The following is a 27,619-nucleotide window of genomic DNA, read 5'->3' as shown; positions in this document are numbered from 1 at the left end:
CTCGCTTCTGTAAGAGTAATAATAAGAACAGACGGGGACAGTGGTGTAACACGTGCCATAACTCATCTCACAGTGACAAAGCATGTCGACGCAAAGGGAACAATAAGACTGACAAAGTAAAGCAAGCGTCTGAGACTTTGGAGGATTCTGACAAAGAAGCAGAGCATTCATTTGCGTTTGAAATCAACACCCATGCGGGTGAAAGTGCTACAAAGAAGCCAAATGCTCTACTGGTGGACTGTGGTGCAACTACTCACATCATCAATGATGAATCCAAATTCAGCAAATTTGATGACAAACTCGCACCAGAGAAGCACTACATCGAATCAGCAGATGGAACACGATCTAACAATGTGGCACTCAAGAGAGGAGATGTTGAAATAACCATCATGGATACCACTGGAAATCGTGTCAATGTAACATTGAAGAATGCATTATACATTCCTACGTATCCTCAGAATATATTCTCAGTGCAAGCTGCAACTGAAAGAGGTGCTTCAGTAAGTTTCAATCCAGACTCTGCTGAATTAGTTTACAAAGATGGAACTAAGTTCAACATCGAGAAGCATGGTAGACTGTACTATCTCAGCACCTTCAACAAGAATGACTCTGACTCTGACTCTGTTAACCATACATGTGACCAGAAGGGTTGGCATGAAATCGTAGGACACTGTTATGATGAGGACATCTTGAAACTGGAAGATGTAGTGGAAGGTATGAAAATAAGCGATAGTAGTTCTAGCAAACCGCGAGATTGTAATGTTTGTATTGAAGGGAAGGTGACCCAAAGTAGGAATAGAAAGCCAGATGCGCATGCTACTGCACCATTAGAATTGGTTCATACTGACTTAGCCGGACCTATTGATCCAGTCTCTAGAGAGGGTTTCAGATATTCCTTAGCTTTTACTGATGACTATTAAGGCGCAGTATTTGTGTATTTTTTAAAGAGTAAAAGTGACACAGTAGCTGCAACTCAAAAATGTTTGGCAGACACAGCTCCATATGGTGAGGTCAAATGTATTAGGTCGGATAATGGTGGTGAATTTATTTCTCAGAAGTTTAAGTTTCTGCTGGAGAAAAATACGATAAAGCATGAAAAGTCCGCACCCTATTCTTCCCACCAAAATGGGACAGCAGAGCGACATTGGAGAACCTTATTTGAAATGGGAAGGTGTTTACTTTTGCATTCTAATTTGTGCAAAGAATTTTGGCCTTATGCAGTAATGACTGCCGCGTACATACGCAATAGGTGCTTTAACAACCGCTTGAAACAAACAGCATACTTTGCTATCACTGGCAAAAAGCCAAATTTGTCAAACATGAGAGTCTTCGGATCAGAGTACTATGCATATAAGCAGGATAAGAAGAAATTAGATCCCAGATGCACAAAGGGGATTTTTCTTGGGTATGATAAGGAGAGCCCCGCCTATCTGGTTTATATTCCAGAGACAGGTAAGGTTATGAAGTACAGGGTAGTGAAGTTCCCTACGACTAGGAAAGGGGTGGATCAACAGACCCAAACAGAAAGACCATTGCCTGATGATGATGACGATGATCTCATGCCATCACAACACAGTGTATCTGATGTCGATAGATCCAAAAAGGTTCCGGATAGACTGGCTGAACAACCCCAAGCTGAGAAGGAAAGTCCTACTTGCCAGCCTCCCGATGAAGGTTTAAGACGTTCGGCGAGAACAAGAAGGCCCCCAGCCTACCTGAGTGATTATGTCACAGACATGGAAGATGATGATCAGGTACTAACAAATGTAGATTACTGTTTCAAATTTTCTACTTTCCCTTAAACTTACCACGAGGCCGTGGACTCGCCTGAGTCTAGCAACTGGAAGGCAGCGATGGAGGAAGAGATGAATTCCCTAACTGAGAATAACACATTTACTTTGTCTGATTTGCCAGAGGGCAAAAATGCAGTGGGGGGTCGTTGGGTGTACACTATCAAAGAAAGCTCTGCTGGTGCTAAAACTTTCAAAGCTAGGTATGTTGCTAAGGGTTACAGCCAAGTGAGAGGTATTGATTTTCAAGAAACCTTTGCACCAACTGCTAATCTCACATCGTTGCGTTTGCTAATGCAAATAGCAGCACAACATGATTTGGTTTGCACCAAATGGATGTGAGAACTGCATATCTCAATTCCCCTATTGATTGTGAGATTTACATGGATCAAGCTGAAGGCTTTGAAGTTCCCTCAGGGAGTGAAGGAAGACTTGTGTATAAATTGAACAAATCTTTGTATGGCCTAAAGCAGTCGGGTAGGAATTGGTACCATGTATTACACTGTTTCTTGTTGGAGAACAGTTTTGTGCAAAGTGGATTTGTTGCTATGCTTGTCTGGGTAGACGACATAATTATAGCACCAAGCAACATGTTGTTAATGTCTGAAGCTAAAGGAAGATCTGGGTAGACTTTCATACTTTTTGGGTATTCACTTTGAGCAAGGAGATGGCTTTGTAAAGATGAATCAAAAGGGGTACATCACTAAGGTGCTTGAGAGATTTGAGATGTCTAATTGTAAGCCAACGTCTACAACTTCAGAACAGAAGCTTGAGTTTGATGGTGAAACCCCTGTGGATCCTAGACGATACCGTGAAGCAGTGGGTAGTTTGGTGTATGCTATGACATGTACCACACCAGACATATGCTGGGTTGTTACAAAGTTGTCACAGTTCCTCATTGCTCCCATGAAGGGACACTGGATAGCTTTAAAACATGTGTTGCGATACTTGAAGGGGACCCTTGATTTTGAATTGTGCTATAGAAAGTGTGATGATGGTCTTACACTGATAGGCTACAGTGATGCTGATTGGGCGTCATCTACAGATGACAGACGTAGTATCAGTGGTATTCATTTTGAACAGAGCTGGTCCTCTTATTTCTTGGAAATCAAGGAAACAACCAAAAGTGACTCTATCATCATGTGAAGCTGAGTACGTTGCTCTGGCAGCAGCAGTCCAAGAAGGTACGTATCTCATTCAAATGATAAAGGACATTGGTGAGGTAAGTGGCCCTGTTTTGATTTTTGAGGACAACCAAGGTACAATCGCCTTGTCCAAGAACCCAGTCAATCGACAGAGATCGAAACATATTGATGTTCGATACCATTTCATTCGCAGTGCGCAGAATGCAAGCAAGATTATCATTAAGTATTGTTCCACCGCCGAAATGGTAGCTGATGTCATGACCAAACCAATTAGTAAATTTAAGTTGCAAAAGTTCAGGAATTATATTTTTGGTTCTTAAGACATAAGTATACTAGTAATATGCAAGCGTAACTTCATATTGTTATTGTTGAATCCCTTAAAGAGATAACACATCTTATGTTGAGTTCACTTTTTGTAATAATTATGTGGATGTAATTCTAGGACATATAAGTACGATCAAGTTGGGGGTGTAAGGATGATCTCATTATATGTAGTGGGATGCCTGTGCAAGATGTATTACGTAATAAAAGTTCCTGGATATTGTTCTTCCATGAGGTAAAGATAAATATGGCGTGTTTGATGTTTAGTATGCGTTGAACGAAATCCGAACTCATCTTCCCCCGTCATGAACGAAACATTATCCACCTGTTCCTGGACGGAGGAAGTGGGTGCGTGCGATCTATTTTTAGCCTCTTTGCTAACGGTCTCTCCGATGTTGTCTTATTTGCAGGTGTCCAGATGTTCCCGGATGGCGGAGGTGGGAGCGTGGGGTCTCCTTTTACCCTCTCTCCTTTAAAAAAAAAAACACTTTATTGAGTACTTCAGAACAGTAAATTTCATTACTTATATTACAATATGACATTGCATTACAAAACAAAACAAAAAAACATACTTAATTATAGTTAACTACACAACAAACTAGCTACACAACTTACAATACAGCTACACCGGTACTAACAATTATACCGTTACTTGCAATACGATACTAATTACTTACAATACGGTTCAAACGATGTTCACAATACTTATGAAGCTTTTTAAAACTACAAACGGAAGCAACAAGTTACACAATTACACATTACTTGCTGGCACTTGCCAGCCTTGCAAAGCAATATAGCAAAAATACAAAAAAAAAAATTGGCTTCCCAGATATACTCTTCTTCTCTTCGTGATGCAGTATAGATGTAATATTTGCCAATAATTAAACAGAGGTTTAAGCTAAGACGACGAGAGGGATCTCTAGTGAACCCGTATATTATTTCTTGTTCTGATAAGGTGATTGAATTTAGGGGTTTTCCCTTCCACTAGAGGAAAAATTGACTCCAAAAACTCTGTACAAAAGGGCAAGTTTCGAAAAGGTTTTTCAATGTTTGTTTCCCGTTAACAAGGTGGCATTGCTCTTTTTTAACAAGCGAATCCCTGAAAACAGTGGCATTAGTGGGTAAAATATGATGAATGATCTTAAACTGAAACATTGCAAGTCTAATGTCTTTAGTAACTTTGAAGGGAATGCTGTAAGTAAGTCGTATCGATTCTTTGTCGAAGTTAGCCTGTTTCATCCTCCTCTCTACTGTAGGTCTTTCGAATTTCTTTTGCACAAACTTTGCAAGAAATTTTATCTGGAAAAATTTTATTATTGTTATTTATGGAACTTGTCATAGGTCCGCTTTTACCCTTTCATAAATTAATCCATTCTTGAGGGATCGCGTGGCAAACGCCATAATGCTACTAATAAGTGTGGATACAAAGTCGTTAAAGGTTAACAAAGAATCGCCTTTGAAAATATCGCTGACTTTAGTAATGCCAGCTTCATGCAACTGCTTGTAATAAACTGAGGATCCATTAATTTTAATAAACCTATTATTGCAGATAATTTCATCTAGTATTTGCTCTTTGGATTCAGGAGTAGAGCAAACTAGTTTTTGCCAAGCTTCCAAGTCTTCTTTATAAAAATCAAGAGGTATATGGGCTTTTAGGAACTTCAGATCTAAATTGCATTCAAAAAGAAATCGGCCACCAACGTTGTTTAGATATGCAAGGGGAATGTGACTCCAGTTGGCAGCCGGATTACTGCCATTTAATCGTTTTATCCATGTGACTTTGAGGGCATTGTTAACGATTTCAAAGTCAGGCATGTTTAGTCCTCCTTTCTCTTTTGGACTTATCATAGTCGTATGCTTAATGTTCACTGTTTTGCCCCAGATAAAAGATTTGATAGCTTGATTGACCGTGGTGAAACGATGGAAACGATAGCATAGAAGTGTGATAAATAAGTTTGGATAGTGCAAGAGTTTTAAGAATGGTTATACGACCGTATAATGTAAGGTTCCTAGGGTACCAAATGTTAAATAGAGTTTTCATGGAAGTAAGCTTTTGTTCAAAATTCTTTTGATGAGAAACTTCTTCATCATACGAAAAATTAGTTCCAAGTGCGTAGACCGATTCAGAGGGCCATGTCTAATGTCGAAATGCTTTGTCTTTTTATTCCGACTGGCACCTAGCCACATTCCTTCATTTTTGCTTTTGTTTATTTCGAGACCAGAACACAGTACAAAAAAAGCACCGGAAAGCGCGCAACCTTGCCGTACGCCTCCCTGAATTTTAAAAAACTCGGAAGCGTATCCGTTATTCATGACGCAACTAGAACAATTGTTATAAAAAGTTTTAATCCATCGTTGAATTTGAGGACCGAAATTAAACAGCTCTAGCGTCTTAATCGAGTGTATCAAACGCTTTTTTAAAGTCGATGAATAATGCGATGCCATGTATGTTTTCTGATTCAGTTACTTCCATGATGTCTTGTATAAGTCTGATGTTTTGACCGATATAGCGACCTTTTACATAACCAGTTCGATCTTCATCGATTAGTTTAAGGAGAACCTTAGCAACTCTGTGGGCTATAGTTTTGGTTGCAATCTTGTAATCTACATTAAGTAAAGTGAGAGGTCTCCAATTTTCAAGAGAAGATTTGTCTTTTTTCTTTTTCGGTATTACCTTAATGATCCCTTCCTTTTGAGTTATGTTCATTTGTCCCCGATCGAGTGCGTAATTAAAACTTCGTGTCATCTCTTCTCCCAGCAGAGGCCAAAATTACAAATAAAATTCTACAAAAAGTCCGTCGCTCCCTGGGCACTTTCTTTTAGTGCATTCTTTCAGCACATTAAAGCATTCCTCGTTGCGAAGGGGATCTTCAAGTTTGTCTTGTTCAGGTTTACCTTGTTTAGGCAGATTTGCATCCTCAAAAAAAAAAATCACTATATGTTGCGTCACACGAACTAGCAGTGTAAAGATTCTTGTAGAACAGTCTTCGTGATGTCAAGATCTCGTCTGAGTCGTTAAATTCTCTGCAATCATATTTCAGCTTGGTTATATGTGTTTTAGAATGCTGCTTTATTTCTAGGTTTAAACAGTACTTGGCGTTTTTTTTTCCCCTTCTTCATGCCAGCGAATCCTGCTCCTTGCAATGGCGCCCTTTGTTTTATATTCCGTGATCTTATATAATTCAGTTCGGAGGTGATATAGTTGTGTGATATTTTCTTTTGATCTGTTGGTTTTAAGCATATTCATCAGATGATTTTTTTGTTTTTGAAATTCTCTTTCTTTGCTTCTTCGGATTTTACCCTTTCTTTTCGAATTATTAATTTTCCAGAAGCCAGGGCCGCGTTTAGCGTATTCCTTAGACTGCCGCGTGATCGGAAAAACTGGGGCTTGTAATGGTGGTGCTTTGCAGTGATGAAGAGAAATCCTTAGAGACTAACCAGTAATCCAAACGGCATTGAATCTTTAATGAGTTGTAACGCCAAGTGAATTGTGATTGATTTGGGTGTTGGCTTCTCCAGACATCTTGCAATTTATGATTACTGTATAAATTAGTTATTTCTCTAATCACTGACAGTTTTCTTTCTATAGAAGTGCCCCCTGCTTTGTCTAGCGGTGTTAACGGGCAGTTTAAATCACCTCCTAAAATAATTTGCATGTTTGCGTATTGAGCAAGCGTGTTATTAAGGTTGGAAAAAAAATAAAAAAGAATTTGCGATGCGTGGTCGTTTGGAGCATAAACATTGCAAAGCAAGAAAATGGAGTCATGAATAGTGACTTCGAGCATCAAGTATCTCCCATGTTTGTCAGTGACAGTACTTTCTAATTGAAAGTCGAGTTTAGGATTAAATAAAATCATCACACCCTTGGAATGACTAGATCCATGGCTGTAATGAATTTTACCACCCCATTCTGATCTCCATATTTCTTCTACGCATTTCGCATTACGTGTATTGCAAAAATACAAAATCAGCCCTGCTATTACGGGCCCAACGAAAGACCTGTCTCCTCTTAGGCGCCTGGTTTAAACCTCTTACGTTGATTGATATAAAGGATAATCTAAGTGGCGTTGCCATGACTAGAATTAATTGTTATTGCGTTTTGAAGAGAAAAGTATTTACTCTGGGAATTAGTTGAAATGCAAATTTTTGAGCATAGTTTCCAAGTGCTTGTAGCTTTTGACTGAGTGAAAACAAAACAACGAAGAATGACACAAGTTACACAAAATACTAATAAATAAATAGGTACCAGTTTAATCATTTTAGGAAAGCAGGAATAGCAAATACTTTCAAATGTTACTGGAACCATACTACTTTACTATGTAAAGGATAAGCAAGGAAGTCAGAAATAGTACTCTAAAACCTACGTCTTCCTCGAAGTACAAGAGCTTACCGTTCGGGAAAAAACTCCCGAACCCCGTTATCAAACTGCAGGCTAACCAAACTGAAAACAGCAAAGCGCGGGCTTAAGTGGCCATTACGTTCGCATAAAAAGGAAGTTCCTAGGTTTCAGGACCACGATAAATGCGTCCGTCGATGATGAGTTTGTAAACATTGAATGATGCGCGTTTCTGTTGTTGTTTAGCTTTCTTTAACACGGGAAACAGCTCTTTTCTTATGTCTTCTATTTAGGTTTGGATCGATGTTCTTGACATCCTGAAAAATGCGTCCTTTATTACTCGCAAACTATAAGCAAGGAACCGCACAACGAAAATGCTGTAGGTATAGGCAGGATCTGTAAAAGATCTAATCAGCCAAAATATGAATGAATCAAATTTATGCAAGGCTGGACTGCGTAGAAAACTTAACACGACAGCGACATGATAGAGACCAAACCGAGAATCAACAGAATGCGGTAACCGTGGACAGCTGTTTCGAGCTGGTTGGCTCTCGTCAGCACGGTCGTCGTCACTCGGGCCGTAAGGCGGACCGAGTTAAGGTTTCGGTAGCATTATCAAATTCTTTTTTCTTTTTGGGGTCGCGATGGGCCGAGAGATAAGACTTCGGGCCACGAGTTATTGTTCTCGGTCTCGTTTTTTGTAGTCGGCTGGTACGAGTTACGTTTTCTGTCGTGTTATCAAATTCTTTAAATTCTCGGTCGTGTTCTTTGTTTTCGGGCCGTGAGAAGTGTTTACAATATGCGAGCCAGACGTGCGAGGCATGAACAAAACATGCGACGCATGAACAACCCCAACCTAAATTGCTAACCATTAAGCTAACCGGGGAGCTATTTAAGCTAACCTAAGTGCTATTTAGGCTAACTGGAGTGCTATTTAGGCTAACCGGAGTGTTTTTAGGCTAACCTGAGTGCCTCAAGGTTAGTTTTGTTTAACCGAAAATTTGGCAACTAAATCAGTCTATGACCTCGCGGGCCAAGATCGATAAAGATGTCTCACGTTTACTATAGAAAAACAATCAATGTAGAAACGGTTTCTGTCTTCAAATGAAAGGTGAATAAAAAATGCTTTCCCCTGAATTTCATTTAAAAATATAAACAGCGAAACATTGAAAAACGTACAAGGATATAAACGTACGCGTGATGCGTAACGTTACTCTAGATCCCGGGGTGGGGGGTACTCAACATATGCTTGGGTAGGAAGGTGCGGCCCGGGCGGTCAAACCCTGACCCTGTTTAAGACACAATTCTCCGATTTCCCTATCCCGTTTAAGACAGAATTCAAATTTTCAGGCCCTTTCTAGGACATTTAACCCAAAATCACACCCTGTTTAAGACTAGAATGAAAAAAGAATACACTAGTTTCTTACTGTATTTTAATGAATTGGCGATGCTGGAGGTTATCACTGTTAAAAGATTGTAGGCTTTACGCTCCACACAGTCAAATATGGCCCGAGTATAAGCTGGAAACAGCTTCTTGTCTTTAAAGAAAGACAACTTAGTAATAATAGGTCTAGGTTTACTTGAGGATGCATCTGTCTAATCAGTTAGTTATGCATGAGTTCACCACGTATATTTTGGCCACGTAGTCAATTGAAAAAGAACACTGTTGCTCTCTAACCACAAGCATGGCATTGTGATTTACTCCTGAAGATAATTCTTATCGGCCGATAGTACATCGGGCGACGAGGATCAATCCACTCTTTTAGTTTAAACAACAATGGTTGTATTTTAGGAGTCTCCTGTAAGTTTTCGTGGAAAGCTTGAAGCGTTTTCTCGGAAAATTCAACACAAACTTGCAGACAGCGACACAATCAAACATATGGCAGTTTCTTTACCAGATTTTCCATCCTTCAATGTTCAGTGCGGGACCACGGTGGAAAAATTGGCTTGGAAGGTTAGAGCGACTGTTTATTGGAATGAACATCACAATTCCTAAACGGAAAAGAGCGTTGTTACTTCGTTATGCTGGTCCAGAGGTCGACAACATATTTGACAGTTTGCCCGATAACGGAGACGCCAATGATTACGACACGGCGGTCGAACGACTTATAGAGAGTTTCAGCTCCGAGTTTATTGCGAACCACTATCGGTTCGACGTTCAAACGTAATTCGATTTAGTTCTTCTTGCAAATTTACGGCCGCCATTTTGAATCAGCAGCCATGATTGACACTTAGTATTGCAGAATGCATGAAGGTCGATAGCCTGGTTTGGCTCTTGAACTGACGTTAGACTACAGGGAATTTTAACCACTTCAGGCTGGTTTCCTTTGAACTTTTCCCAGTTTCCTCAGTTTATCACATAGGACTGCATCCCAAGGGAGGTGTTGGTCACATGCTTCTCTAAAAATCATCTTTTCTTTCAAGGTTACAGGACCTGCTACTCCTAAGGGTCATACATTGACGCTAGGCTCCACAGTATTTCTCTCTTCGTGGCTTCCTCTGAACCTCTGGAGAGAACAACTGTTAAGGTATCTTCTTCCTTATGCCATGGGAGGCCTAGTAGCGTTGCTTCATTGGGTTTTACCCCCAACTGTTCCTTTGCATATGTGTGGCGTTCATCCTTCAAATGCGCTTTTTCTTCCAGTTCTGGGGCATTAGAGTGCCATTTATGAAAATCAAATCCTGCCGCCTTAAATACTGAGACTTCAACTTCTTTTAACTCACACGCTTGTTCAATGGTACCTCTCCCACTGATGAAGTCATTGACATAGAGACTCTTTATGATTTCCTTAATGTACTCAGGGTATTCACCTCTTAAGCTCTCTAAATGTTGGTTCAGAGTTCCTGCAACAAGGAATGGGGGACTGTACAAGCCTAAACAAAGCACGTGTGAATCTCAAAGTCTCAACACGTGAGGAGTTCTTATCCTTTATCCGATGAAAACGGAGTGCCTCACGATCTGCTTCCTGAATCTGCACCTGTAGGAATGCCTGCCTAAGGTCACCACATACTGCAACTGGTTTGAGATAATTTCTTTGTTTATGGTTGTGTATTTTTAACTTTAGATCCAATTATGTAAATCCATTGTATATATATTTTTAAAATGGATGAATAAAGCTTATAACTATATTATAAAGGAAGAATTGGAAACAAGAGTTATACAGATTTCTACGCCAGTATCGTGCAACTCCTCACTCGACAACGAATGTCTCGCCTGTGAAGCTCTAAACAACAGAAAACTCAAGACTCTGTTACCTGAACCACTAACCACTTGATGTAAGCAACAAAACTTTGTTTCATGATGCGTCAACTAGCCTCGCCCAGAGAAATGCTATGCAAAAGAAGAAGATGAAGATTTATGCTGACTAAAGGGAGAATGCTCAAGAGAGAAAGATCACACCAAGAGAGACCGTTTTCATGAAACAACCTAAACAGAGCAAACTGAGTTCACCATACAACCCAAACCTTTTGTGGGAGAGACGAAAGGACCAATGATCACAGTGAGTAATGGACCAGAGACTGCCACCAGAAATCGTTAAACTTCAAACTTGACCCTATACATTTTGTGCACAAAACTGTTTACAAGACACCAGTGGTGCAGCCAAACTCCAATAATACCAGGAAAAACACTCCTTCAAGGCGATCACAAAGGCAAATGAAGCCCCCTGCTAGATTCTCAGACTATGAACATGAGATTTCTATCCAGTAGACTCTTAAAGTTTTGCTCTTTCATGGAAGAGACATTTAAGGAACTGTTTTGCTGAGAACATTCCATTAGTTTTGTACTCAGTTCATTGGCAACAAAGAGACATTTAAGGAACTATAAAAAAAAAAAAAAACGTTTCAGCTGAGTATCGTTTTGTTGAATAAGTATGTTAATTACCGGTTGTCGGAAAATCAATTGCCAAGCCTTTATTAAATGTCTCTTCTATATGACTAGTTTTCATTCTAAGGAGAGGAGGGACGTAATTCCGTTAGTTATGCATGAGTTCATCACGTGTATTTAGGTCACGTGGTCAAGTAAAAAAGAACAATGTCCTGTGGACAGTGGTCTTGATGCTCAAGTCATCTTCCTCATGGATCTGGGTATCCTCGAAAACCAAGACCCCATCCCCTTCCATTTCTATGGTAAATTGTATGTGTGGGTTGATGCTGTTCAGGTTTTCAGTGTAGCATTTAGTGTTGTTACAATGCAACTCAGTGTTTAGTTGTAATTTCTAGTCTCTGGAGACAATAATTAACATTATTTCTTATGCAATAATTTACCTTTTTATCTAACTCACCCTGTCTAGAGCATTGACATTTGCCCCATGTTCTAACAACAGTTTGACAACAGATTCCTGTCCATACCAACAGGCAAGGTGAAGAGGCGTCAGAGAAAACTGGAAAAAATAAAGAAATCACAGAGAAAATTAGAAGGGGTTTCACAATTGCTATATTTGATTGCAACCAGAAAGCAGATTTACAACGATTTAACTGCGAAACGTCGTATAGCCAGTCAGTAGTTAAATCCATGGTATAAAGAAAAAAATACAAAAAAAAAAAACAAAAAAAAAAAAAACCAGATTATTACCATAATCCTAAGAACAAAAGCAGCTGCTACACAGTAAAAACAATTACAAGCTTACGAGCGCCGCTACATGTATACCTCTTCCTAAGTTGTATGTGTCATTAGAATTATCCATTGCATTAAAAGGCAGGTTTGCCTCACAAACAATCCATTAAAACACAACACACATGATACAATTCACGTAACACAGCGCGATGCAAAACAATACAACTTAGACGAATGGGTACATATAATCTCCACAAATGAAATAGATTTCAAACCTGGTCTCTTTGGTCCACATCTTCACCACTATCAAGAAGCATTTTGACATTTTCAGAAAGTCCACTGATCGAAGCTTTGTGCAGAGCACTTCTTGATGCCTGTTGATAAAAACCCATTGACCTTCGAGTGACAACTACTCGGGAAATACGTGATGATAATATGCTTTAAAACGGCACTGTCACGGCGACTTTGCTGTATCTTGGTCAAAACTTATCAAATATTATATTTACTGACATGAAATTGCTTTAGAACACTGGGAAGAAAATGTTAAGGGATTTCTCCGAGGGAGAACGAACTATAATCAGTTCTTAGCGATTTCTCTGAAAGACAAGAAAAAACTTGCAAAAGTTGGCCAATCGTTTCAAGTTGCAGTCCACTTGCTATCCTAGCCATCCGCATCGAAACGTAATTAATACTAGTTTCTGTGCACTAGTAGGGATATTGTTAACAACACTGAACCATTATCTCAACAATTCTACTGACTGGAATATGTTTTTTGGCCACTCAAAGAAACACTAAAATAGGTGACCTGCCCCTTTAAGACAGCGAGTTTATGACAAACTTCAGCAATTTGGCCTGAAAATCATTAAATGTGGGTTGCTGGAAACTCATCAGAGTACTACTGTGGAGTGCTTGGTAATAGAGTGTTTATGTTATTATTTGAGTTTCCGGTTTGTGGCAATGGGGCAATTGCCAATTATTTAAAGAGTGGAGGTTTCCTTTGTCTTCTACTTTGTCTCTTTTGAAATACCATGTAACTCATTCATTCAAAGACTAGCTCGTTCTTGACATTTAGGTCCCAGTAATGTACAAATCTATAATAAAGATATTACAACTCTTCACTTACTTTGGCCCTTTCTGCTCTAATCATCCAGTTCATAACCTGTTTCCCATCCTACAAACAGGGTAAAGACAAGGGAGAAACATCACCGCGCTAAATTCTCTTAAAATTTACGTGACATAAACCAAGTACATCATACGCTCTAATAAAACAATGTTTAACACCTCTTCACATCCATACAGTCCATCAGCTGAGAACCGAAAATTTGGGTTTATGGCTTACTTACGGAAAAGAAACATGTCTAATCTGAATCTTTGACTATTAAGCAACATAAAAATGTATGATAGCAAGGATAGGACGGTAGCTTTCACTTTGTAAATTAAATTTTAAATTTGCCCCTTATACCCTCCTTTTAGCCGCCATCTTGGATTTTTGGGGAAGGATACAGAGTTGCTTGTATTTTTTAAAGTCAACGAATCGCATTTCAAACACAAATTTAGAACGAATTGGAACTAAGACACAAGAAAATCGGTTACAATATGACCAGTTTGCACTTTTAATACATTTAATACGAATTGGTAAAAAAAATTGTGGGGGTTTTAAATATTATTTTGAAAAGAAAAGAGAGTAAGTAGATAAAATATATGTATACATTGCAAGTGTGTTGAATAATGCCCACTACAAAATAATTGCCTGTTTCCTACCCCCCAGCTCCAGTGCCCAAACACGTGGTCTCACAAACGTTGCATAGCTTTTCGCCCCGGTGTGAAAGTGAGTCCTCCGCACCATGATCAATGGCAAAAAAATTCATTACATAAGGTTGTTCGGATTCAAAGCTAGCCCGGCGCAGAGATATTTCTTCAGGGATAACCTTATATCGTGCCGCAGTGATGCAGAATCACATACTATAATTTTGGAAGCTTCAACTGAAAGCGAATTCCCCCAACATCCCATCAAATATCATCGCAATTGCCGAGCTGAGTTCACCAACAAGAGAGATTTGCAAGTTGGTAAGAAACCATCCGATGATGCAGCAACTGGAGCCGGAAGGTCTAGAGCTTGAAATCAGCCAAGCTCAGAGATTCTGCCGGATCAGTTTTTGTTTTAAAAGGTCTAAGTACAAGCCAAACACGCCGCCTAAAGAGAGTAGTATAGTATATGGGGCTACCGGCGAGCCATCTTTTTTACATCATCGGACCATCTTTTTTACACCTCAAAAATCCCACACAAATCTTGACTCAACATTTAACTGAAAACCCCACGAGCGCACAGATAAAATTTCACACAAATCTTGACTCAAATTTAAAGTGAACACGAAATAGCATTGAATCTTTACATAAATTTGTGTAAAGATTTTAGTTAAAATCTCTCTCTCAATCAAATATCTTTTGTCGTTTTATTCCCTTTGCGGCTTTCCTGTTAATCAATATACTTATGACCAACATCCGGTTGTGAGGAATTTGCATACATGTTCATTGAGGTGAAACGTGCAGTCACGCTGACCACAACCTCTCATGTAAAAATATCCTGTGATGTAAACGAATTATTTTTCCTGTTTTATTGAATACACATGCGTACTAAAATTTAACATGAGTGTTACCGGTATGAAATACCACATGTGAAAGCTTTTTTAAACTGTTACATATATATAGACTGTTTGGTTGTGATATAAATTGGTTGTGTATGCTCAGTAGTTAACCATTGGAAAAAGCAGGGGCCTTTGGTTACCGAACTGTATACACAACCCCTATAGAATGGTGAAAAACCCCTGCCGTCATTCTATAGGTTGACCGAATAATAAAATAATAAAACTGTCGCCCTAAGATCGGTGGCAAGCTGTTGGGTAGAGCTTAGTTGGGTTAATCCCTTCAGAAGTGCCGGTTCAGCCCACACCGTAGGGCGACAAATACAAAACATGGCTTCAATCAAGGAGTCTGATAGTGCTCAAAAGAGCGGTGTGGTGGAGGGCAAAGCCTTGTAAAGTGGGCAAAATAAAATAAATAAAAAAACCAAAAAAACCTCTCATGAGGGACAGGGTGGGAAAAATTAAAAAAGAGTAAAGTCCCTCATGAGAGGTCTGGTGGCCACCAGTTTTGGTTTTTTATTACATCTTCGTGATGATAGCTAATTTGAAGATTAATTAAATTAGCTGTTTTTTCTATTCACGGTCATGAATAGAAAGTCTGTTCAAAATATCTCACAACGCTTTCACGCAAAGATCATATCGTATTTTTTCTCAAACTTATCAACAATCGGCGAATTGTCGAGAATAAAATCGTCATTTTGTTGAAGTTTTGACAACAGTTCTGACTCGTTGAATTGACCAGATCTGAGAATGTCTTTTATCTGAATCAACAGATGGCCATACGTTTGAAAAGCATACTGAACTTGGTGCAGTCTGATTTCAACGTTTTTGTGTTTCATATACGCTTGAATAAGTACACTCGCAGACGCGATGGCAATCAGACTCACTCCTGCAGTCGCTATCGAACTGGCTAAACCACCGGTGGCAAACACAATGCTTGAGATATTGCCTGTCAACTGCCACGCTTTCAATCGTTTGTAAGCAGCCTTGTACATCCACATCTTTTTGTGGTACGTTCTGTAATACGATTTCAGTTCGGCAATCTGCGATTCGGTCAACTCTTCAGATATGTGGTTGAAATTGATGACCGATTTTTTTGTTTTTACCATCTTTATTATTCACTCAAGATAAGATCCATTTCTTTTTTCCTCAAGCAAAATCCTGTGAAAGTCTAAACTGTCGACGTCAATAAACTTATCAACCAAACCGATTTTATTGACGAAGCCGTCATAGTCGATTTCAAATTGGTTACTTTGAAAATTAATAGTTCCGCTTAATGTTTTGGTTGCGTGAGCATTATAATTGCTTAGCGCCATCTTGTACAGACGTTGGGTGGCATCATGACATATCCAAATGCACAACTGTTTATTTTTGAAATCGCTTGTGAAACTGATTGACTGTTTTCCTCTTAGAAAGTCGATCTTAATTTGATCAGCAGTAATTAAAAATCTTGGATAAAATTTTATGTGAAACGCTCTCGTGTTAGACCAACTGATTGTTCCTGTTTTGGTTTCATCATGCAAAAAAGACATGAAGAATGTAAAGCTGCTTGATTGATTAAAAACTTTTGTTGTATGGATATGTGTTTTTGTACTGAATTTCAAACCATTTTTGACGTCATAGTCGTTGATAAAACGATCTGTTTCAAGGATAAAATTAGGTAGAACACTATTTATCACAACACCAGTGACACCCTTGACGAGACCAAAGCGTGATGTTTCTAATAAATCATAGAATTCAGGAAATATACTTCTGTATGCGTGATGTTTTGTGAAATATGACACGGAATCCAAACTTAACTTATTGACAGCGTCTCCATCATCGATCGGGTCGGAAAGATGTATTATTCTTTTATTATTCATGTCTAGTTCAGTCTGCATTTTCATGTCTCCATTTTCGTATTTGAACATAACATTATCCAACCCATCGTAAATATCTGGATACACACTATCCGACCAATCTTTTACACCGTAAACAACCAGATGGCACTGCACCGGTGTCGCTGTAGCTGTTCCGTGCATCGTCAAATAGATGTAATCTGGAGTTTGTTTGCTGTTGTTATTGAATTGAACCAATAGCTTGCTATAATCAGTGAAATCACGCTGTGTTGATTTGTGGATATACGCAGAAGATGCAGTACATGATAATTGAATATTGGTCATTTCTGGTGGGTAGAATTCAAACACAATTGTGTATGTTCCTATAGCGAGAGAATAAAGATTGAAACCTATCCTTGATCGATAATTATTTGTGCCTGCATCCTTTGTCAAATCTATGCTATAAGCCTTTCTATTTTGATGTGGAGATTCATTGAAATCAACAATACCATTCACCGTGATATTGTACTCCGAACTGCTCTCGTCACTATCTATAAGATATTTGAATTCATTTGTTTTATGACTGCTGACAAGATGACTCTGCTCCAATCTGTCCTCAAAATATTTTTTGGTAGTAGCGTCATTATCATCAGTCGGTTTGGCGATGGATTTAATCTGTTTGTCATTCATATCGAGGTTGCCTGTCATTGGGATACTTCCATCTTTTTTCAAATATGCACTCAAATCACTTCCACCAGATGGTATTTTAGCTATTTCTGTATCAACATATGCTTTAGTGGAAGCATCATTGGGATTGGAAGGATTTCCAAGAATCGTTATGTTATGACCTCTCATATCTAAATCACCACCAAGAGCATTGGGTGTCAACCTGTTGAGAAAGTTATGTTCAACGTAGTATTTATTGACAGCATCATTATTATCAACAGGTTGAGCCATATCTTTGATTCTATGATTGTCCATATTGAGGTCACTGTTGGATACTTTTTGTAAATATTTTGTATCACAAAAACCTAAATTGACAACATCAGATGAATTTTGAATATTATACCCAAGGTTGGTAATCTGTTGATTTCCCATATCCAAATCACCGGTCATTGTAACACTGCCATCTTTTTTCACATACGCAGACAGATTGGGTGATGGTATTTTTTTAATCTCATCATCCACATACTTTTTATTCACCGCTTGATCGTTATTATTGGGTTTTACCACATTAAGATCAAAAAATGTTTTCCGTCCGGTAATATGTTGTTCTGTTGATGTGACCATTATTTCGCTTTTAGCTCGTCCACCATAACCATCAAAGTTTTGCAAATCCGGTACATGAAGGTGAATATTGTCATAAGACTGATGTTCAGTCATTAATCTAACACTATTGAAGCTACCAGCACCGTCTGGTATGTCCTGCAGATAGACACTGTTGGTATGAACGCTACCCGTGTTGCTGTAAATTACTGCTTTATCAGCTTGCACATTACCAGGGGAATTATCTAACGATTGAATTTGACTATTTGTGACTGCATCATTGGGATTGGTTCCTTGTTTGACATTTACAAGTTTTTTGTTTTGAATATCGTAATTTCCATTTTCGTCTAACTTAAATCCAATTCCTGGCAAACCCCTCTCACCTCTCTCTCCTTTTCTGGAAGAAAAATCGTTAAAATTTAAAACACCGTTGTAAAAACTCATTTTATTTAATGATTAGATAATTTCAGTAAAATTTTTTGCATTGAACTTTCGTGGTTTATCAGAATACAAAAATGTGTGAGGTTTATTTGTTGCGTATTCGTATATTTTTTCGTTTATTCCTAAATCCTTACATATTAAATTTTTTTCTCTTGTGTTTGGAAAATCGTAAATGCAGTAATGTGAGGAATTTAATCTGATTGTTTTGTCTGTGTTGTAGAAAGATTGAGATAGATAGATGCAGCTACAATTTTTATTTCTAGAGTTTGTAAAATAATTCCGAATTTCCCTATCGTTTGCTGTTCCAGTGTTCAAGTAATCATCGAAAATTACCAACTTTTGATGCTTATCAACCATTTCCGACAAAGGAATAATATCACCGTTGCTTGCTTCAATCATATCATAACCGTATTTTCTTGAAAAAGGTTCAAAAAACTCTAACAAAAATTGATACTTATCCTGTTCTAAATTTTTTGCATACAAATATATCTTGTCATAATACAAAAGATTTTCTATCATATGAAGTAAAAGATTGGTTTTTCCACAACCGCTTGGACCGCAGATCAACATTCTGAAACATCTATCGGGCATGAATTCACATCCACGTCTCTGACGAAAATTATTATGACTATTACCTTTGACATCGTAGTTTGGTATTTCCATTTTATTTCTAACCAACAAATTTTTTGTTTAATTTTATTGTGACTCGCAATACGACTCGCAATACAACTCGCAATACAACTCGCAATACGACCCTTTTTATATTTATTTTTTACATTTTTAGAAAAAAATTATTGAGTAGAGATAAAATGAGTTCACAAAAATGGAAAGAAATGGCTGAAAAAAGGACGAAAGCCGGTCAAAATGTCAACGCAATTAGGGAAACAATTAAACAAAAGAAAATCGCTGATACAATGACAGATATTGAAACAGAAAAACTTTTTCAACCAATCACAACCGGATTGAAAGATTTGAAACTGACTCAGACTAAACCTGCAAAAAGGATGGTTAGAAAAAAAGCACCTTTTGGAGGTGTTGCTCCAGATTATGGAATCAATATTGAGGATGAAGAAATTCCAGATTACAATCTAGAAGATTTGTTTGATGAAGGTGTTCAACCACAAGATACAAAACAACTTGTTCCAAAACCGCCTTCTTACGATGATGTTTTGAAAGATTTAGAATCTGGAAAAAAGAAAATGTCGATCGATCGAGAGTATATACCTCAACTTGAAGATCCACCAGAATACGATGAAGATGAAGTTCCAGATTATGAAATTTTGGAAGAAGATAGAATAAATGAGACTTTGGATCAACTTGGGATATCAAACTATTACGAAATTGAATCCCAACTCAAAAGGGATGATATGTCAAAAAAACAAGACAAACTTTTTTGGTTAAAAAAATCGAAGAAGCTACTAAAAAAAGACAACAACTTCCAGGTTACAAAACACATATCACGAAGCAGTTAAACAAAGGTATGATTAGTCAGGCTGAAGCTCAGTTTGGAAGAAAAGTGATTGATGACACACGAAAAGTTTTGACTGACTACATTAACTATCACAAAAGCAAATTAAAGAGTATTGAAGGTTCCGGTTTGAAAAAAACCAAACGAGGTGGAAACGCTTTTTTCATAAATCCAGACGATGCTATAAAAAAGTTGCAGTTAATCGTTGGTTCGATTGAAGCAGGAAATAACAGTATCGAGTTAAGAAACATGGGTGTAGCAATTTTGGATATTTTATTGAAAAACAACATTATCAACAAACCTGTGTACAACAATTTTTATAAAAACTTTTTTATGTGAATAAATAAAAATGGAGAGACAATTAGTTTTATCTTCTCACAGCGTGAAAAAACAAGGTAAAAATAAACCTAGTGATTTTACAATCAAATACATTGAACCGATAAGACTCAATCCAAACAACACATATGTTCTTGGACTTGACAGAATCATTACAATGTCGTTCACTTGGTTCAATATCAATTCGGATTTGAAAAACCAACTCATAAAATACTCTTCCGACGGAGGAAAAACTTGGAAAGACATTAACTTTCCACCGGGTACGTGGAACTATGTTGATTTTAATGATCACATCAAGGAAGAGACAAAAACAGGAACCTCAAGCAACCCTTCGTATCCGATTACATTGGAATTTGATAACACAACATATAAAACAATCATTACATTGGCAGCAAACTACCAACTCGATTTGAGACCGTCAAATTTTAACGACTTGATTGGATTTAACAAACGAATTTTAACAAGCACTGAAAATATTGGTGACTACACACCAAAGCTTAGTCAAGATACGGAGATTTTAAACATCCACTGCGATCTTATTTCTGAAAGTCTTGTTGATGGTGATGAAACAGATATCTTGTATTCTTTTGGAACAAACGACTTGACACCTTCATATGCTTTTACTAAAGAACCTTTGAGGGTTCAATTTAACCCAGTCAACAAATATCTAATCAACAACATACGGATATACATCACCGATGGGCAAAGAAGGATAATAGATTTGAATAATGCCGATACCGCATTTTCGTTAATTTTGAAAGAAAAAATATAAAAGATTGTAATAATAAAAATGCAACCATATAATTACAAAAGGATTTTTCATCCGAAACTCGGAAGATTTGTTTACAAACACAAAGGTTCAGGTTTGATTGTTGATAATATTTTCAAACCGGTTAAAAAAATGTTGGCAACAGCAACAAAAGCTGTTTTGAAACCTCTTGCTAAAAAAGCTTTGAAATCGGGAATAGAAAGTGCTGGTGACAAAATCGGAAAAAAAGCGGTCGATATTGCAGGTAAAAAATTTTCTGAAAGTCCAGGTTTAACGTTTTTCAAAGAGATGGGTACAAAAAATAAAAAAACTTCTAATCCGCAGGGGACCCAAAATCCTATCAAAGATTACAACGGAATGTTGAATTCAATGATTCAAGGAGTTGTACAACCAAAGGTAACCAAAACACAACCTGTTGAAGAAGATTATAATTTAATTTTGAATCGAATGATTTCCGGAAGCGGGATGAAAAAAATGAGAAAAAATAAAAAATAAAAAATAAAAGTTTTAGTATAAATAAAAAGATGAGTTTCAGAACTAGCGAAAAACTTCAAAGATACGAAATGGTCAGATTTTCTCTTGACAATGTAATTGAGATGCCTGGAAACAACAATACTCAGAAAAAAACAGGTTATAAATTTACAATCAACGACAGATCGACTCTTTTTGAATATTTCAACGGATATTTTGAGGTTACCAAGGAGTTGCAGAAAAAAGCTGACGGTGCAGGTTATGCAGCTGCTGACAGAATCACCATGATTAACGGAGCACATTCTCTCATCAAACACATGGTAATAAAATCCGCAGGAAAAATTGTTTACGAAAGTGACAACATTCACAGAATCACAAATGCCAAAAATTTGCTTGAGTACAGCGACGATTTTAGTAGATCGGTTGCTAAAAACAGTTTTTGGTATCTTGATACAAACGGATCAACAGCAAACACAAATTTAGGTTTTGAAGCAAGACGAATTTTAACTCAAGCTGCAAACAATGATGGAAGTGGTGGTGCAAAAAGCATCAATGAAATCATTCCGTTAAACAGGTACAGTTTTTTTGAGGAATTGGAAGACAAGATGATTCCACCCATGCAGTTAACATTAGAGTTGACATTAAACGACGATTCTGAATTGATTCACAAAGCGGCCGCTGCCGACGACGGTCGTGTTGTTGTTACTCGATTTTATCTTTGGCTTCCAAAAATGGTTCCAAAGGATAGTGAATTTGGTGAATTTGTAAAAGATTTTTTGAAACCCAGTAAATGGGTTTACATGAGAGATTTATACAACCAGAGTGCAAATACAAGAGCAGTTCAAAACATGTTTCAAATCAGTCCCGCCATCGACAATGTAAAACATGTATTTGTTTATTTGCAGCGAACTGACGGTCCAAACAATGAGGAATCGGAAAGAACTCCGTATGTTTACGATACGTTCAAGTTGAATGCTGCAGATTCAAACTCCAGTCTTTCATCGTGTCGATTAGAATATGGAAACAGTACTTTTTATCCTGAATTGGAGTACGATACAGATTCAAAAGTCAGAATCTTCAACGATCTGATGTCTTATGCTTTTCGAAAAAATGATCTCAACGCTGGAACGCAGTTGAATCTTCATAATTTTGATGCTCTTTACGGTCTTATTTATTTTGATTTGACTTATCAAAAAGAGACTGTCACACGCGATCCGAAACAACTAATTTTGAACTTTAGATTGAATACTGCTCCGACTGCAAATGTACGGGCACATGCCATTGTGTTTTATGAGAGTGAAATAATTGTGGATAAAAGAGGAAACGAACTTATGATGGTGTAATTTGAAAAATTAATTTATTTTATTTGTATCAGATAAAATAAAGATGACTCGATTGTACGAAATAAATGTTACGCTTTCCGACGATCAGAAAAAAAATCTAAGTAGAGCTTTTCACAATCGTGAAACAATCACATTGAGATTAAAAAAGGATGCTCTCCAAGGATCCGATACTCTTTATGTTCCAGCAACCACTGTCAACAGGATGAAAAAACACATTGCAATGGATAAGGGAATGGATATCAAACTTGCAAAGACAAACATTAGAAAACAAGTTGGTGGATCACTTTTGAGTTCAATTTTAACGCTCGGTCGAACCTTTGGTCCTGAATTGGCAAAAACTTTAGGAATGTCTGCTCTTTCGGGTGTTGTTTCTGAAGGAGCATCTCAACTTGTCAAAAAGATATCCGGTGGTGGTCAGACTGGTGGTTTTTTAATCCCAAATGCAAAAATTCAACAGCTAATCGCAAACAAACATCTTTTGACTGATAAACAAAAAAGGGATATTTTGAACGCAATTCAAACAGGTTCAGGAGTTCCAATCAAACCAACAAAAAAAGCAGCAAGAGGGTGGTTTTCTTGGTTCACTTTTAGCATCAATCGGAATTCCGTTGGCTCTTGAGGCTTTCAAAAAGATGACGGGTTCAGGAGGTCCTAGAATGGGTAAGGCTCCCACAGCCAAACAGGATGGCGGAGCGGCTCCGAGACTGGGTGCATATAAACCTCCACCTCCGTTTTTTGGAACATGGGAACAAGTCCCCGGAACAATGGGCGCTGGGAAAAAAAACAAGAAAAAAAAAGACTGGGGACGGTTTACTTTTAGGAAAAAACAGTCCATTCAATCAAATACCATTGTTGGGGGCAATATTTTGAAGTTTGAAAAAAACATTCCGATGAGTAATCATGATTTGGAAAAATGGTGTCACCGTTTGAAAATACCGATTGATACGGGTGGTGTTTTGTCAAGAGACCAAACTGTTCCACACAATCACAAAATGGATTTATTCATTTACAACCTCGAACCGTCATATATGAGTGGAAGTCATTGGGTTGCAACGTATGTAAAAAATGGTGTAATCAATTATTTTGATAGTTTTGGATTACCTCCTTTTCAGGAGATTGTAAATCATGCAAAGAAAAAAAATCTTACTCTTATTCATCAAAACGAACAGATTCAAGGATTGTTGACAACAACTTGTGGATACTTTTGTTTGTATTTTTTGAATGAGATGAATAAAGGTAAATCAGACATTCAGTCCCCAGCGGAGCTGTATTTCAATCTATTACAAGTATTCGACGTAAACGATACTTCGAAGAATGAAAAATTCATTGAAAAATATTTTGAAAAAAAAATATAGCCTAATTGTAAATGAAATCTTATTGTGTGAAAGATAAAAAAGAAACTGAGTGTGTTGAACCTTCAGGTTACAAGGAAACTAAAAATAAAAGGTGGATGTTTTTTTGCACATGCGCCGAATGTGGAATAACCAAAACCAGATTTGTGAAAAAATCTGAGGTGCCGGGAAACTGGTTGGCCCGTCTGAAGGGGCGGGCATTTTAGACACAATAGCCTCGACTGGAACAGATATGTTAATTGAACATGGTATTCCTTGGCTTGGGAAAAAAGCTGTTGAGGCAGGGCGTTATTATGCCAGTGAAGCTTTGAGAAACCCAAAACTGCAGAAAAAGGCAATCGATTATGCTTTGGAAAAAGCTGCACCGCTGGTTCAAAAAGCGGGTTCAGAAGCGTTGGATCAATTTCAACAAAGATTCGACCTAATAAAAAATACAAAACCAACAGAAAAGATTTGGACCAGTTGGGTTCCGGTTTATTGGATACAATATTGGAACAATTTGGAACTCCAGGAAAAGCTGCATCAAAGTCGATGGATGTTGTTGGTAAACTAATTCCTTCAACACAACATGTTTTTGATGAATATAAATCCGGAGACATTGCTAAAAGAGCGTTCAGTACAGATACTGGTGTTTTGTCAAGTCAATTTTGGACAGGAAAGGCAGGTAAAAAAACATTAGAAAAATACAAAGATTATCCTTGTGATAGTATGGTAAAAATAGGAAGTAAATTTCACATTACACCAGCTTGTTCAAGTTATAACAACATTGGTTGGCATCCACCAAATTGGATTGAATATGAAAAAGGAATGAAGGGAAGACCAAAAAGTGGCGGTTCAATTGATATTCACAAAGCAATCGGAAAACTCCCAAAACCAAAAGGTGGTTGGACTCTTCCAGGACATAAATACACAGGCCCTTACAATGATCTTGAAAATCAGGTCAGATGGGATCCAAAAACAGGTGAAATTCTTGAGATATACGATAAGCCGACTGGAAAAACGGATGCGATTGCAATGCAGCACGATGTTGATTATTCAGTTTGCAAAGATGATAAAAAATGTAAGAATGAAGTCGATAGAAAAATGGTAAAAGCGCTGGACTCTGTTCCTTATAATGAGAGACAATGGGGTCACTGGATGGCTCGAAATATGATTAACACAAAGCAAAAACTTGGTCTCGGCGTTCCAAAAAACGTCAAAAGCCGTCGGGTAAAGACATTGGGTGGCAAGAAAAATTAGCGGATGAACTGCATAGACCCATAAAAAGAAAATTCACCCGACGGCGCGTCATTGTGAATCACATCGATGAGATATGGGCTGCTGACCTTGTTGAGATGCAGCAGTTCAGCAGATGGAATAAAGGTTATAAATATCTTCTCATGATAATCGATGTCTTTAGCAAATACGGTTGGATTGTACCATTGAAGGATAAAAAAGGTGAGACCGTAACCAAAGCATTTCAAAACATCTTTAAAAAAGGTAGAAAACCGGAGTTTGTGTGGACTGACAAAGGTTCAGAGTTTTACAACAGACATCTGAAAGACTTGCTAAGAAAACATGAGATTGAACTGTATTCAACAGAAAATGAAGAGAAATCGTCAGTGGTGGAGCGTTGGAACCGAACCATAAAAAATAAAATGTGGAAGGAATTCACTGCTCAAGGCAATACTGTGTATCTGGACATACTACCCGAAATATTGAAGCGGTACAACAACACCAAACATCGTTCGATAAAAATGACGCCGGCAGAAGCGTCGAGGAAAGAAAATGAAGGAACCGTTTACTTCAACCTTTTCGGTGATATGAATCCAACCTCAACAAAGCCAAAATACAGAGTCGGTGATAAGGTTAGAATATCTAAGTACAAACGTCCTGTCTTCGACAAAGGATACACACCCAATTGGTCAGAAGAAGTTTTTACAGTCGATAAGATACAATACACCAATCCGATCACTTACAGACTCAAAGACCTCAGTGGTGAGGAGATATCCGGTTCTTTTTATGAACAGGAGATGCAAAAGGCTGTTCAAGACGTTTACCGTATTGAGAAAGTGATTCGACGAGACTATAAAAAAGGTAAAGCTTTGGTAAAGTGGAGAGGTTACCCAGACAAATTTAATTCCTGGATAAACATAAAAGATCTGATATGAAAAAAATAAATTTAAAAAATATTTTCTCATATATAATAAAAAGAAAATGGAATCATACATGACTCTTCGTGAACTTCAAAAAATGGCTGTTGGTAAAAAAATCAAATACTATATGAAGCTATCAAAAATAGAGTTGGTAAAAGCGTTAAATCTCGACGAAAAAATCGTATGTAAGCCACCAAATGCAAAGGAGGTGTTGATCACCAATGTTGAAACAAAAGTTGTCACAAGATGCAAAAGTATCTATCAGTGTTCAAAAATGCTGAATAGAAACAACGGTTCAATTCAGTATTACATAAAATGCGGAAATCAGTTTACGGATGATGACGGAAATAGAGTAATATTGTCTTTCGCTTAAAATTTTTATTTCACGTTTTGTGAAATAAAAATAAATTTAAAAGATATTTTTTTTCATATATAATAAAAAGATGGACTCAAAAACAGTCGCACAATTGAAAGCGGAAGCAAAAAATCTTGGTTTGCGAAATTATTCGCGCTTGAGAAAACAAGAGTTGATTGATTTGATAAATCAACCAAGGGGTGCTGACACTACAAAAGTTGCAAAGCCAACTCCAGTAACACGACCGATACCAGCTCCAAGAACAAAAGTTGTAGAGCAAATTCCAACTCCAGTGACACGACCGATACCAGCTCCAAGAACAAAAGTTGTAAAGCAAATTCCAACTCCAGTGACACGGCCGATACCAGCTCCAAGAACAAAAGTTGCAAAGCCAACTCCACCGATACCAGCTCCAAGAACAAAAGTTGCAAAGCCAACTCCAGCGATACCGGCCCCAAGAACAAAAGTCGTTCCCTCACACAATCATTTACAACTATCAACAAACAACAGCAAAACAAAGAGACAAAAGAGAGAGTTTGCTCGTCTTAAGAAAAAATTAAATCGAGCAAAAAATAAGAAGCCTTTACAACAAAAACTCGAAAAGTTTGTTAAAAAACTTCAACCGAAAAAAGAAAAAGAGGCACCTCCAAAAGTTGAATTCATTCAGAGAGCAAAGGCTCTAAAGGGGTACACGGTTTCTTATGAAGTCAGTCTCATAAACAAATTAGATCCGTTGATTCAACTACAGAGTACCCGTTTAGCTATTGAAGAAAATCTGAAAAAGATTTTGAATGAGATGAGAGGTTTTAAATTTAATGAAGTGTTGAAGATTACATTCCAAAAACAAAAGGGAGATGAGTTTATTGAAAAGACAGCTTTTTTCAATGGAAAGGTTCAAAAAATCTTGAATGAAACAGAGATTGCAGAATCGTTAAAGATAACACAGAATCAAATCACCAACAAGATTCAACAATGGATTTCAGAAGGCTCCGCTTGGTTAATTCAATCGGTTAATAGTCATTTTATCAATCTTGTAAAATATCAACCGTTGAGAGGTTCTTCATACATTCCATTACC

General features: G+C 37.6%; 1 protein-coding gene across 3 annotated transcripts in view; it reads right to left on the bottom strand.

Annotated features, from left to right (window-relative positions):
* The window catches only part of LOC146455513 (uncharacterized), a 149,120-nt gene that overhangs the window by 33,171 nt on the left and 88,330 nt on the right, over nucleotides 1-27,619 (bottom strand). Inside the window, exons 9-11 of one of the 3 annotated variants that reach the window (XM_085094230.1) lie at nucleotides 13,271-13,318; nucleotides 12,423-12,521; nucleotides 11,876-11,974 (exon numbers count right to left, since the gene is read on the bottom strand). In XM_085094230.1, the coding sequence (XP_084950356.1) occupies nucleotides 11,876-11,974; nucleotides 12,423-12,521; nucleotides 13,271-13,318 (246 nt within the window). The remainder of the gene's footprint in view (nucleotides 1-11,875; nucleotides 11,975-12,422; nucleotides 12,522-13,270; nucleotides 13,319-27,619) is intronic. The other 2 variants (XM_085094229.1, XM_085094228.1) reach the window with 2 other exon arrangements.

Source organism: Pavona decussata, unplaced genomic scaffold, assembly GCF_977016875.1.
Source record: "Pavona decussata unplaced genomic scaffold, jaPavDecu1.1 SCAFFOLD_273, whole genome shotgun sequence".
NCBI classification, from domain to species: domain Eukaryota; kingdom Metazoa; phylum Cnidaria; class Anthozoa; order Scleractinia; family Agariciidae; genus Pavona; species Pavona decussata.
The sequence above is the reverse complement of the archived record's forward strand: the minus strand, read 5'-3'. Positions and strand labels throughout refer to the sequence as shown.